General features: G+C 33.7%; 1 protein-coding gene across 3 annotated transcripts in view; it reads right to left on the bottom strand.

The window, feature by feature from the left end:
- The window catches only part of LOC128677283 (uncharacterized protein), a 197,218-nt gene that overhangs the window by 50,863 nt on the left and 131,021 nt on the right, over positions 1 to 15,334 (bottom strand). For 2 of the 3 annotated variants that reach the window (XM_053758004.1, XM_053758005.1), the window contains exons 4-5: positions 14,809 to 14,913; positions 503 to 654 (exon numbers count right to left, since the gene is read on the bottom strand). In XM_053758004.1, coding sequence (XP_053613979.1) covers positions 503 to 654; positions 14,809 to 14,913 — 257 coding nt within the window. The remainder of the gene's footprint in view (positions 1 to 502; positions 655 to 14,808; positions 14,914 to 15,334) is intronic. The other variant, XM_053758006.2, reaches the window with a different exon arrangement.

Genomic DNA, 15,334 nt, shown 5'->3' with positions numbered 1-15,334 from the left:
CCCGTGTCCATAAAGAAGGACAAAACTGTGACGATAATGATAATTCATTACTTATTAGCAGCCATCGCACTGCTAAAAGTTGTGCATAGTTATGCACCCTCAATAAATAATATGATATCAGGTTACTGTACCGTACCGTCAAATCTTAATATCAGATTTACGAAGATCAAAATCGCCGGAAAATTTGTATAATAGACTCTGTCGCAATTTTACTACTCAAAACGCCTGCTATGACCGTGCATCGGTCATGGACAATGACCGTGTTGTTTTACATTACTATTTTTAGCCGCACTATACCATTTTTTCTCTCCAAGATTTTTTGTTCATGTCAGAAGTTTGCCTGGAAGAAATTGATTACAGTGAATAGGCCGCCTTTTGCACATTTTCTTGTTTATCGATTTAGTTTTAATATGCCTACATGATATTGATCTATGATACATTTTGTATACACACCTGTAATGATGTCCATTTTAATTATTGTATTGTATTGTAAAGGACTCACTTGACACTGTTGCGGGCCCTGTCGGTTCGGTGAGGCAGGTTTGGGTCGCACCTTCTTGGCTGCGAGCGGCGGCCGCGGATCAATGCCCGTGACCGCCACCGACACCGTCGTGATGCCGCTCAGCACGCCGCTAGGTGACGACGATGTGCACTCTGCAACAACCGACATCATTAATTTGTTAAAATTTAATACTATCAATAAATTAATTACCCAATGGTTGACTGTTAGATAATGCTTTTAGCTTATCATACTTTTTCAATTTTTTGTGAAACAATGTTTAAATAAATAAAGGCAATAACACCGTGAACCCTAAATTGATTCATGGTTAGATATGTTTCGGAAATAATATGGGGTGCGGGGGTAATAAGTAATAATGGTGCTGACCCCCGCGCCAAGTCGTACTTGTTGCAACGAATTTCTCTCGCAATACAGCGAGGGAATGCCGCCAGCGTTATGGGCACATTTGCACCAGTTGTGTCACGGGGCGGACTTTTTGACTAAGTTTTCAAAAAGAAAATATTTGTATAAAAATATAATAAATCTTATATTAATAATGAACATTACAGATATAAGGAGACATCGGGATAAAAATAGCCTATTCATGTCTCTCAAGAACATATATATCATTCTATACCGTTAATAAATAATTTCCTCTAATTCTTATTTAGGTTTGTTAATAAAATATTATGTAAGTAATAATAATAATAATAATTTAATAAGTGTCACGTTATTAGCTAATACTTACTCAAATGTTAATTCTTATCATGTTAAATTGTGTATCACTATGAAATGTGACGCGGGACATAACAATACACGTTCAACTTTATGCAAATAGCCTCAAAGGCAATCCTTGCAAAATAATAATTATTCTGACAGTTGCCGATATCGCTGATATTGGCCATAATTTCAATCAATTTCGGGTTGTTCCGTATTCATCCTACGACTTTTCATCCAACTCACAAACTATTTCATACTCAACTTATTTATATTACTTATTTAAACATAGAGAACAATTTTCGTTTTGAATTCCATTTTCATTCTATATTATCGAAAACAGTAGTTTTGCTATCTATAGGTACTTTTGAGAAATTATTTATATTTCCTTGGAGATCAATAGATAAATTTAATTCTAAAATTGGATTTAATTAATTAAATATTAGTAATTTGTATAAGCAATACTAGTTTGAGATGAAGAAAGAAATGGGTCGAGTCTTTGTAGGACGAATGAAGCACAACCCTTATTTTCGTCCGTTCGATATTAATTTAACGCGGACGAAGCACAAACAAGCTCGAAATGTACGAGAGGCGAAGTTCACAATTTATACCTCCTTTTTGTGAAGGGAAAAACTGTTGAATTAAGCGAAAGTAAAGATTGTTTGGGTAAAGGATCAATTTTGTGAGAATTCGGAATCTCAGTTATTCCGCAGTTGAGTTTATTTCGTTTTATGCTCTTATTACGACACGGTTCTAATGTTTTTATGTATAAAAAAACTTATGGTAAGCCCTTCTGGCATAATAGGGATTAACACTATTCCATTGAGTTGTTTTCAGTATTTGATCTCAGCAGTGGGCGTTCCGAAATGGTCTATATGATTGAAAATATTACTTGAAAAGGTGCCTGTGAAGGTCTAACTTCTGAATAAATGTTTTAACTTTAGACAGTACCTAATAATCCCACTAATATTATAAAGGGGCAAGTTTGTACATCTCGTTTGTTACATCTTTAAGCTCAAACGGATGCGCCTTCTTTTGCCTATATATTAATTTGCGTAGTTGTCGATTCGGGATTAAGATTTTGCGTAGAAAATATTATTAAGAAGTTATGCCGACATGTAACATTCGGATAATATTTAACAGTCTATACGTATTCCTAACGGTGAGACTAAAATGTAATGTAACAAGTAAATATTAATAAAGTGCTTATCAATTTCTAGACATACCTAAATAATTTACAAGTCAAGTCTTTAATGATCTTCCTTTTAATGATGTAAAAAATATAATAATCTACTGTACATTTATAAAGAGTTGATGTTAATTTGTATTGGAGACACGTCTGCCGCTCAAAGGGACCCAAGGGCTTTAATCATGGACGTCCACCTCACTGGAAGACGATAGCTATCGGACAATGACGGGGGCCGGATCCGAATCCGCAGCGGGCAAATCAAACAAGGGACAGCTCCGAATCTTTGGGTATTAAACCAACCGGAGAGGCTGCGAGCGCAAATTCGTAAGCCACAAAATAAAATTTCGGACTTTTAGTATGTCATATTCAATGCGTGGCGATGTAATGTTCATGGACGCAATCTTAACCGCATAATGCGTTGTTCGAAAACATTATTTATTACACAATCGTTACCAGTATGACATTTAGTCTTGTATTTTTGTCGTCTTACATCTTACGCGTGCTTTTGGCATCTCCGGTTGGTTTAATACTCAAATCTGTGATCTGTATTGATTCCGAGGCTTTGGCCCGTTATGTGATGTTCTTTGTCACTCGATGGACGCCATTAGTATGTTTATGTTTGTGCGGACCGCATATCCATCTCGCTGAGCGGCTTGAGCGATTGCTACTAATGGCAGTGAGCTGCTCAAAGTTTAGGTACGAGCGGTCTACTCCTTGAGGGGTATTTCTTAGTGGGGTTGCCGACTCGACTACTGATAGACACGAATATGTGGTGTTCCACACTAAAATTATTCAATAGTCGGGTATAGAATTATGACTAGATTTGGTATAATCAATCTAGAGTCAGTATAATAAGAATGTATATAAAATGCCGACAACTGAACCGTTTTTGCATAAATCGTCGTAGATAATGTCTATCGTGTTGATTTATTCTCAAAAATACGCATTACAGTAGCGAGTTTCAACTCTGTATCGCTGCCAGTCCTTAGACATATAAAGCGGGTTTAAATCAGCAACCGATGTGAAAGTTTCCGCTTTCGGACACCCTTTCGCCGAGAGACCTTCTGAATGTAAGTACTTATTCTGTGTTAATGGCGGCGGAGAAAAATGATGGCCGATCTTTTTGAGGAGGAAGGCAACAAAGTGGACGCTTTTCAGTGGATCTTGATATATAAGGTAACATTGTAAGAATGATGTTTGAGTGCTCGAGACTACTCGGTTTAATTAGATGGTTGTTCATGTGGCTCGGACAGTGTTTGTGACGATTGTTTGTTTTGTTAAAATATATTTTTGTATTTTGCAGAAAATAATTTGGTAATGACGGCATTATCTTTAAAAAGTAGATTGTTAATGGGTTTCTGTAAAATTTTTTTGCTACGTTATCTGTTCAGCCGATAATCTCTAAACAAATGAAATGAAATAGAATGTATTTCACTGGCAGTATATTATTGAAATGTTACTCAATAACCATACTTTTTTAGGGTGACTTTTGTCTCGTTCAAGATATTTGAAAAGTATATCTATAATCCAAATCACTTTAAATGAATAAAGATTAATTAATCTTTATCAATTTAAAGTGATTTGTCACAAAAACATGACGATGTCGCCCACTGAAAAACTTGCCAAGTAATGTTACATGTAACCCAATCAAAATGATGTTTAATAAAAGGAAACTTTGTTGACCCGCATCCTACATTATTCCGACAGTTTACCCTCAGAGTTTCCTTTTGAGTTATTTTATGAGGTTGTTAAACTTGGATGAGTTAATGAGAGCCCCGAGAGCATCAGCGGGCAATCTATGACAAACTCGGCAGCCATTATGATTTATATCTAAGTAGGTATTATTGCACATAACCCTTTATGTCGTAAAGTAAAACTTACAGTCATAAAAATATATTTTTCTGAATATTACGCATTTTTGCAGTTATGGTTGACCGTGATAGAATAACATTATTATACTACGTAGGTACCTACTAAATAATTTGTCATACAATCATGTGACAAGTAATGTTTTGGCAATATAAAGTTAAGGTACAAAAAAATTCTCTAATATAAGCGTCCATTGTTATGTTCATTTTAACAGACGCGACGCTGACGTTTTGACAAAATGGTGTATTTTGCGTTAAAGTTGACTGTGCAAGCCATCCGTGCAAGTATAATATAATGTTTATTGTTTAGAGCATGCAATTATTCATATTTTAATATACAACATTTCTTTTATAGCTTTCTTTGTGAGTACAATAACAGATCAACACTGTCTGGGAGAGGAATAAAGAATACGTATTCACGAGACAGCACTTGCCAATCCGGAATGACGATATGACGGGTTAGGAAAAAAAACGCAGCATCAAATAAGGCGTTTACGATTCGTCATAAAATTGTCTCGCAACGGAATGGCAGACAAAGAAGTGAATAAACGCTGAGATTGGAAAATTATTCATATTCGTGACCCGGCGAGCCGCGGGCGCCGAGTGCGAAAGACGCATTTCAGAACGATCTTTGTTGCCGCAAATATATATTTTTTCAGAACGATTTTATTTTGTATATTTAATATTGTGTATTGAATATTTGTTAATAATTTTATATTAATAATTAATTATTTACATTAATAATCTTATGTGTTTTTTGTTGAGCCATATTTCCATGGCTATTAGGGAAGGAGGTTAGCCGTGGCATAGTTATGTTAGTTTATACTTTACTTAAACCCGGCTTCGCGCAGTTTTTTAAATATATTTATAAACCTTCGGTAATAAATTGGACAAATAACAGTGCATCAAAGAAATCTCTTATATAGTTAAAAAAAAGAAAGAACAGAAACAAATAGATCCGACGTCGATGGTGACTTTGTTTTATAAGTACGTCAAAATTTCAGTGTAATATTTTCCTCAATAGCGTTCCATGTAATTGAAATACGTTTATCACGCCAATCTTACATAATTCCAATCATCATTGATTGCAATCGTCATTGTTAAAATGTTCACATCGAACGTTAAAACTGCCGGAGGCAAACAGTACCACCAGAAAAAGCCTGTCATTTGTCGACACAATACGCATGTAGATAGAATTTTTGAGTAAAATATCTCTTGAAATTGTTTAACATCTTGCTTGAAATACTTGCTCAGATTTTGAATGTATTAAACGCTCCTCAGGCGACACTTAAAAAGGCTCATTTGTTACAGAAGAAGTTTCAGTGTAATTACAATAGTAGGCACGATTAAATTTGTAAGCATGTAGACAATATTAATTAATAATGCGCGACATGAGACGCGTGTAGCTACGGTAACCAGATGACAATATATGACATGATAAAACTGAGGATTTGTGTCTAGAAATCTAGACGTTTAACTGATCCTACAAGCATATTTCTCTTGAAAATAAAGAATTTTAAGGTAGCGTAGTCTATTAGATTTGCAAACGACAAAGTTGACCATTTGTTTGTTATATTTTCTTTTTTTTCATTACGGTCTGATGTTTTTAAGTATTATTGGGGAAAAGCGTGTGTGTATGTATAAATAATGGTTTTTTAGTTAATACTCCATTAATATCTTCAAGATAAAATGTTGATAATGATTAAATAAAATAATGATTTCTCGTCGATCGTCGTCGAAAATATTTTTTATTTAACATTCTAAATGCAGATTTGGATAACACTTACATGTAAATATATTTATTAATAAACAACAAAACGAAGTTTCCAAATTCAGTTTAAATATTTTCATAACAAAGTAAGTATCTATTTAAATCCACTAGAGTCAATTTCCCAAATTTTTTACTCAAATGGAATAAAAATATTTTAAATTGAATTCATCAATCCCTAGTTATTTTATTGTAATTGCATCAACAATTATGTCGATTTTATACCGACAAAATATCATGAATATTTTGATAGAATACGAGTTAAATAAGTTGGTCGTACTACGTCCCTGCTTTTGGGTTAAATGGATTTAGGTTACGTGGGTGTTCTACCTTAGACTATAATTCGTAAAGGTTAAGTGATATCAAAATAGACCTGCCTACGGAATAAATAATATTTGATTGAGTTTTAAACATGTCCCAACGTAAACTCAATAATACAATAAGTAACTGTAATTTTTTAATGCTATTTGGTGGTAATATTAAAAAAAGGAAATAAATTAAAGAAATAACTATGTTTACTAATAGTATATACTTTCACGTGTGATGATAAAATCTGCACACACCTGTGCATATTTTACTTTCAGTGAAGCTACGTCGCCGTAGCACTGTCTACGGCGTAGCGAAATTTGTGTAGCAGTTGTAGCAATAAAGGAAACGCAGTTTAGAGTTTAAGGAATAATAAAGTGAGTGGGACACATAGTGCAGAAAGTATGTGTAATTATGTTTTTATCCAGAATAATAAAAATAGGAAATGTCACTAGCGCACTCTTGTTTATGTACCTATTATTTTGGTAGGTTAATTGAACTCCTTTTCAATCGTTGTTTTGTTTAATTTATTAATGTACCCATTCTATGTTTGCATATATCAAATCAAATTCAAATCATTTATTCAGAAATTAGACCTTCACAGGCACTTTTTCTCGTATTTTTTTATATTTATAGTTATTTCTCACAATACGCTACAAACTATTGGCATTTCGGAACGACCACTGCTGAGAAGAAATGCCGAAAGAAACTCATTTGAACAGTGTTGGTCCCTATCATGCCAGATCTTATCAGCTTACCATTATTGTTTCTTACAATGTTTTTTTCAAAAGGTATATCAAAACAGGTTATGATTGTGATCCGAGTGCTGATTATAATATATATATATATATCGATGTGAAACACAATTAACTTACATAAAAATATATGAGAAACGAGATGACCAGTTCCCTTTGGCAGCACCCGTTCACGAGTTGACGCATGGGTTAGCCATCGCGTAGCTCAACCATAATAGAGGGAACCTCACGACCCGGCCCACGACGCCACTACCAGATTGATCATTTGAAATCCGTTGCCTTTTTGCACCCTTCTGTGACTAGTTTAGTTTTCATTTTTATACTTGTACTTTTTCTCATCACTATATACAGCAAATTTTTCGTAGTCGTATAAAGGTAAGTGTCCGGAAGAAAAACCTGAAATCGATATCGATCAATCGACTATCGATACAATCTTCATAAGAAGTCGATTCTAATTGCGGTCGGACACTATTATTGGTATGTTTTAGTTATCATTCCTTGGAAATATTTTATCCAGATTGAGGAGCAAGTTAATTTAGAGCACGTGTGAGGCACGAACACATAAGTCACGCGCGTCAAGCGAATTTATAGCGTTGTTTGGGAGTTAACTTGCGAACGGTACAAGACAAGACCTGAGCTTCCTGGAGCTGATTTAATGGTGCAACGTACACAAGGCACCACTGATATGCATTCAGCTAGATAACGCCACTGCGCTATCTAGCTGAATGCACTAACTAATAACACACTGACAAATTAATTGGGCTCGAATTAATGTGTGCCAGTTTCATTCGATGTTTGGTCGGATACTTGTGTTGAAAAAAGTACCTATAAGCGCCATGCTCCATTGCTCAGTCGTACGTTGTAGATGCGTTGTTCACTATAGGTTTTAACACTGATGTACGTCAAAATTTCATACAATTTGTGCGTTGTTCTGCGCTGTCTGTCAACTGACCAACTTTAAAATGAGTGAGCTCAACTGAGCAATGAGGCATGGCAAATTGTATGATTTTTAATGAGTTTTAATTATTTGAATTTGTTAGATAAGAATAAAACAAGAGTTTGATACTATGATTAATTCGCTAGATGGTAGACTATTATATGCAAAAGTAGGTACCGTACGTGATGATTAAGTTAAGCATAAAATGTATCAATGTTATTTCAACAGACAACTTATTTCAAAAGCGAAATTTCACACCAAACTTCTAACCGATAGCTACATCCTTTCATCGTCGAAATAACTGCACTAAAATATCAGATGAGCGGAGACACGGTGTCTAGGGTAACAAATGTCAATGTAGCACTATGTAACACATTGAGAGAATGGAACGCTGAGCTGATTGGTCGGAGCCAGCTCTTTGATAACGTCGCATGCGTTATATGTTGAACTACCGGGAGACGAAGCGTGATGACCGGCCTCTTAATGCTACAGGCAGGTATAATTAATAAGTCACTAAAATATACTTGAAACTAAAGTTGAAGACACGTTGATATAGATATGTATAGTTAAATAAGTTATTTACAAAAAAGAGCTGCAAACTGCCTAGCACGGTACCGGATAACGGTTTTGAATACGAGTTTGCAACGTAGGTATCAAAAATTATGAGGTTGCTAGTAGGTTTATTCATCATCAGACAACCCTCATGTTTGTTGTCTTCAATTTTCAAAAAATATACCTACATAAAATAACTTTTATTTAAGTAAAAATAAACAAATCAAGAAAATCAAGGTTTCTACCACTTATATGTATACTTACATACACATCCCCCATGCTAGTTGCCGTCAAGGCTATAAAAATGTAACCATATCACGTGTGGGAAATAAAATATCTTTTAATATGTATATATATACATATATTAATTTATCATAACTGAACATTTATTCCGACTCGACAAGAATAAGAAGAATATAATTTAACTTTATTTTATATAAAAAATAAATCGTCCAACCTAGAAAATCAAGGTTTCCACCAGGGACCTCGGCGATTGCGTGCCAGCGGACCTACAAGCTTGGCAGCGTGTCGGCATGAATACAAATGAACCAGGCGATCTCTCGCCAAATCACCGACCTACCTGGACTGAAATACATCCCTTTCTTATGGTAACGACGGAAAATGCGGTGGATAATAAACGATATGATTGAAGTAAACAATATGGGTGAATTGCACAAGTCCACTTCGACGTCCACTTTGAGCTGCGCGCCGCTGACGTTTTGACAAGATGGCGTACCTTGTGTACTTCTGCACAGATTAAAGTCAACATCAAAGTTGACTGGTGCAACCTATTCTAATATGGTAGATTAATCATTTGTTTAGCCAACGAATAGACCACAAATCAATCTTATATAACACACTAAAAGTATTTTGAATAGATGTTGATCAAATGCAGTAGGACAGGCAATATATATTATTGCTAATTTTTCAACGACGATTTGTCTATAAAAATGACGTTTTCCATGATACTTATGTAATGAGAAGCCACGCATAATATCTTGTAATAAGTATTAGGAAAGTTAAACAAATACTTAGTTCAGTTCTACACGTGGAATGTAAACAAGGAACTCGGATGCGTAGTGGGCTTATGTTCTATAAAAGGGTCACGTATGTTACTGCGCACATTTCTAATGTTTTCAATATAATAAAGATATAATATTATTATGTAGTTAAGTAAATGTAATAATAAGTAAGTTGACTTTTAAATAATCAAAATAAGAGGTGTATTAAGAATGTTCAATTAAATACAGTAATTTGTTTTCTGATAAATGTTCTATAACCTGTCTCTGTCTGTACTTATCCAAATCTCACATGTCATGTTTGCCACTTTCTGAACTGAAATTTTATGGGCATATTCTGTAAATGCACAGATCATGTTTTACTATGGAAATTTATGGAAATAATACGCCCATTGGTGTAGATTTTAGCACAATCTTCACGACGCTACCTACTGAACTTCCGACGGAGTCTTCAATAAAACCTCAGAAGCTCTCGGGGCGTTTCCTAAAGCTGTCCCTTATTACACATCCAAACTCCGAAAATACCCTTAAAGACAAAAAACTTAAATAGAGAATACGTATATACACTCTTTTAACGCGAGAACGTTCTCGAATTTTATCGAGTGAATGAAAGTTTTACTTGATATATAGCCTTTAAGTGTTTCTCGCAGGTTTATAGGTCTTCTTTGCGCTTTAGAATTTATTTTACGAAATTTTTTATAACGTCGTCGTAAAGAATGACACGATATTTGATATAGTCATAACAGAACAAAGCAAGAATGATTCGATAAAACTATGTACCTACTTATAAATGTATTTACTTGGCATTTTCTAAATGTATATTTATATCTGTCTAGCCTGATAGCAAGTCTTTCTTGTCAGATTATTGAAAAATTACTAATTTGCAACCTGTTCCGTATTTGTTCTAACACTTTTTGTTTTACTTTTGAATTTCTTCTCGATATAACTAGGTATAATTAGTTTAGACAAGTGAATATCGGATAGTTGTAATTTGTGTTTGTATTATCATTTCACAAATATTGGATATTGCCATTTTGGTGTTGGGAAATAAATAAAACTAAATATATCCTCGCCATCGAACCCATCGTTATATAATATTAAATGAATGTACGTCTCTCAAGACACGGGTCCATAATTTAATGGTTGGAGCTTAATCTGTCATGGTGAAGCTGATTGATGGAGGTTGAGGTTCTTTTCAAAAGAAAAGAAATGAAAGATCTAATTCTTGTTGAAAACTTAATTCTTGTTCGAAATTATTTGGAGTAGAAAAATAATAGAGTGAGTTTGACAGCCAAACATTATTATCAACAAATTACATAAACAGCCATTTAGCTTGTATGGAACTCTATTTTCTACAATATTTTAAGTGAATAGTGAAGATAGATAGCAATTATTGTTTTTCTACCTGAGTAGATGTACAGTTTTTAATATCAATATCCAGAATCATTAAATTGCATGTGTTGGCAACTGTTGTCTTCTATTGGAAACTATTTGTTATACAATCCCATCCTTTATATTTGAGACTTGACTTGTAATGACACCATTTTCTGTACAAACTTATTCCACTACGACGAAAAGTTAACTTAAGCCGGGAAGAAAACTCCGTATACTTGTAGATTCGTAAATGTACAATTACATGTAAAATGACGTCGTCGACATAACGAGGTTGCCTGTTTTCTCATTCGCTAATGCAGTTTGACGTACATTTTGTTTGTGCATCCAGCTTCATGTCTCCGTTTATACCATATGTAAATAGAAATAAAACGAGCTCCATTCAGATGCAAATTAGCTTTCTGAAAGAGGAAAACACTGAATGTACGTTCTCCTCTGTCTGTAACTCGTTTAGCTGATGTAATTATGTTTTGATTTTGTGTTCCGCTGAGTTGCCAAATATTATAATTTGTTTCATGCAATATTTTATTTATTTTGTATACACAATTTATCTAATAACATGTTTATATATATATATATATATATATGTCACATTATTTTGTAAAACTGTTTTGTGTGCTAATAAAATAAAATCAGATTGATGCAATTTTTGGTTAAAGTAATTCGAGGACTGGAATTTGTTGGTGATATATTTACGAATTTGAAATAAAACTCAATACCTGAGTACCTAGAAGGCTAAAAATAGAGGATGCATGTTTGAAAATGTATATTACTCTGCCACAAAAACAAAGAAAACTAGAAATAAATTAGTTCATTAATTTTTTAAGATATTTTGAGATCAATATTATTTCCTTGATATATGTAGCTGCAGACAACAGCTAGTATTAGCATACACATGCGAACTATCAACAACAGAGCCAGTAACTTTAGATCGTAGATCAGTTTACCTTAATGACGTGCAGCATTGTTCGTCCGCTGAATTCAGGGCAGCCATTATGTTATTCACGTCTGCTATTACTAACCGCGCCCGCGGTCTTGTGCTCACATATTGTTTTATTTTTAAAACAAAATATAGAAAAGTCACTCGTGACGAGAAGCGAAAATTTTGTATTTACATATGAAGTCTGGTCGGTTATAAGTTATTTTGAATTGGGTATTTATTATCTGTGTTGCCTAGAATTCCGGCGACGTCTGCCTGACGTCAAGCACAGGCGTAATCTTTGTCAAAGTTAATAAAGCATTTATTGTCAAGTTCCCAGATACGAAACTAACGAAAATATCTATATAAATAACTTAAAAGTCAATTGTAAATAAGTCAGGAGTGTTTGTAGTGCCGGGGAAATTTTATTTAAAACATAAATTCTTTATACACAGATACCTACATAGCAACGAGAAGAATAGCGCTGGAAGGCTTCGCCGGCGCTTCAATAACAACTTCACAGCCTTTTATTTCTAGTTTTGTTTATGGTAAAAAGATTCTCAAATTCAATAATAGAAATAGTAATGTTCCTGGGAGTGACTGTATGTTTTCTTTTACAAAAATGAAATTGGAAACATCATGAAGTAATAATATCTATGATGTTGATATGACTTTTAGGATACACATATACAAACTTTTAGCCGTGCAGAAATTAGAATAATTTATACCATATACCTACGAAATTTCAAAGGTTTTATTTATGTTATTGCACGAAATTACAAAAATTATGTACAAAGTATACATATGGCATTAACAATTATACCAAACAGATAGCAAGATGGTTCTAAGCGAATATAAAAAAGGAATGTAGTCATGATAAGGTTTTGTATTATATATTACAATTAATTACCATTATTACACCATTATTACCATATATTGATTTCAAAAATATGTATTTACTTAGGTATAGTAAACTAAGCTCATGTTTTATGTTAATGTTTGTTACGAGAAACTATGTATCACAATTGTAACGACACAGTTCTTGATTGTTTATTAGTTCCCACATAACTCAACTTTCGTAATACATATTATATCAAAATTACGAAACTTCTCTTCGACGAAATTAAATTCAGACAATATCGCACAAAGGTTGTCTAGACATAAATATTAATAATATACGTAACAGTTGAGAGGCTTCCTCACAAAAACTTGAATATTGGCACGAAACTACAAAGTACCCGAGATTTTAAGTTACGAGAAAGTTTGGTATCTTTCCGTCGCAACATTGTTATGAATCTTAATGTGGGTCGGGGGATTTTGACACGTTCCCTATATATTTGGCATCAGTTGAGCAAGTCTCCTCCGAATGGCCGAATAAAAGGCTACTGACATTGTTAGGGCATTTTATCGATATCGTCTCTCCATGCTAGTCTGGGAGTGAAAAAAAAATTAGAATATGCCAATGGCTATAAACTGTAGAGTCTTCTAGATGATTGACTAGCAATCTGAAATTATAATTATTGCAGCGTGTAGCGTCAATTTCAAATTCATCCATATTGGCTTGGTTTCTCCTTTATCATGAATACACACACAGAATCGCATCTTGTGATGTGTTTGTCGTTCACCTGCGACATCAGGCCATCCCTGTAGGCAATTTCGCGAAACACATTTAGGTATGTCAAAACTTTCCAAGAACATATACGTTTCATTTCAGTATTTGAACAAAAATAAAATGTTGGTATTTCAATAACGGATCAATGTTATTTATAACATCATTTAGTATTTTTAATTGTCATTAAAGTTTATTAGTATTGTACCTTATGATTAAATAAATGCTCAATTCAAAAAGTGAGATAATTTAAAACCGCCTTCACTTCAATCCAAAACATCTATAGTACAATATTGGAACGCATTAGGTCAAAAGAGACTTTTAAACCTCCTTAAAAATATATATACACTAATACAGTGCACTTCTTTATTTACAGGATAAGAATTATTTTATTTTACCTTGTAACATAAAATTATCCTTTGAAGTTCACATTTCATATACAAACACACCATTCGTAAATAAATAGGAATGCAAAACGAAGAGCTACGTTTTGATACACATATATTTTATAAAAGCGACGTTCATTTATATAAGTGATCCTTTGGTTAATTTCATATGGTTCCTAACCAAACAAGTCAAAGGTACAGATGAATGTGGCACAGTAAACAGTACCTATGCCTTTATTACCGTGGACTATAGGTCTATATAGGATTTGATCTGCAGTTGACTGTGCACTTTAGAGTTCGGTCCTCGGAGACGGAACAGACTCGTATGTATGTTCACGAGTTCGCATAAAGTTTCGTGAATGTCTTGCTTTGACGACAACTATTTAGGTATGTGCAAGTATTGCTGCTTATTAACTAAATGAAATAGTTGTTCGTGAGCGCTCTTTATTCATGACCTGGAAATTTTAATGTGATATTGACATCGAGTCATTGTTACGAGTAGCCAAAATAATATGTTGCCAAAATGCCTGTTAATAATAGTAAAATCAGGTAGTAAGTCCTCCAAATTATCAACAAAGTTCGAATTAAATACGCAATTTTAGTATAGTTATTGTTAGTACTTGGTTACTATAATGTTAAGGAACAAAAAAAAAACCCAAAGAGTCAACACACTAAAAAGAAGAAAAATCTTGATTTATTCTCTCTCATTGGTGTCTAATGTTCATTTTTAACACAACGTGCTATATTTAAAATAAAAAATAACAATAAATGATTATTGTTTTTGCTTTCAATCAAATAATATAACATGAGGCGCTACAGTAGCTTATTATTGAGCGCATGGCTTTTGTTAATTTGTCGGTAATCTGGGGGCGGTGAAAATCACACAGCTTACCGGTATCAGTGTCTGGCATGGGGAGGCTGTCAGAGGCATCAGAAGCCAGGGCTAAGTCGGGGGAAGCTGCCCCTAGCAATGCTGTAAACCCGCCATGTTCACCGTCTAAAACGAAATGAAAATAAAAAACAAAAAATAACAAAAATGGTATGATTTGAAAAAGGATTTCTTTAAATATATATTTTTCGATGAAAATAGGCAGAAATCAGGATTTCTGATTGGAGGATCATAGATTATGTACCTGAATAGATTATATGTGTTTTATCTAGTTACAAAACCTATGATTACGAATAAAACTGAATATGTCTATTAAGCACTTTATCACTCCAGCCGGATGGCGGATCATTGGTTTGTAACTATTTTTAAAATAAAAACAAAAAAACAACCTAATTCTTACGGATCCATTCAACTATTTCACATCTTAACGTCACATGGAAAAGTTACACTATCTGTTAACTAACGCTTTAAAAATTAAGAAATATTAAATATAATAGTCGCACAATTCTCATACAATTTCAAATGTTAA

The sequence above is a fragment of the Plodia interpunctella genome, chromosome 17, assembly GCF_027563975.2.
Source record: "Plodia interpunctella isolate USDA-ARS_2022_Savannah chromosome 17, ilPloInte3.2, whole genome shotgun sequence".
NCBI classification, from domain to species: Eukaryota; Metazoa; Arthropoda; class Insecta; order Lepidoptera; family Pyralidae; genus Plodia; species Plodia interpunctella.
Note: the sequence above shows the minus strand (reverse complement) of the source record. Positions and strands in the feature narration are given on the sequence as shown.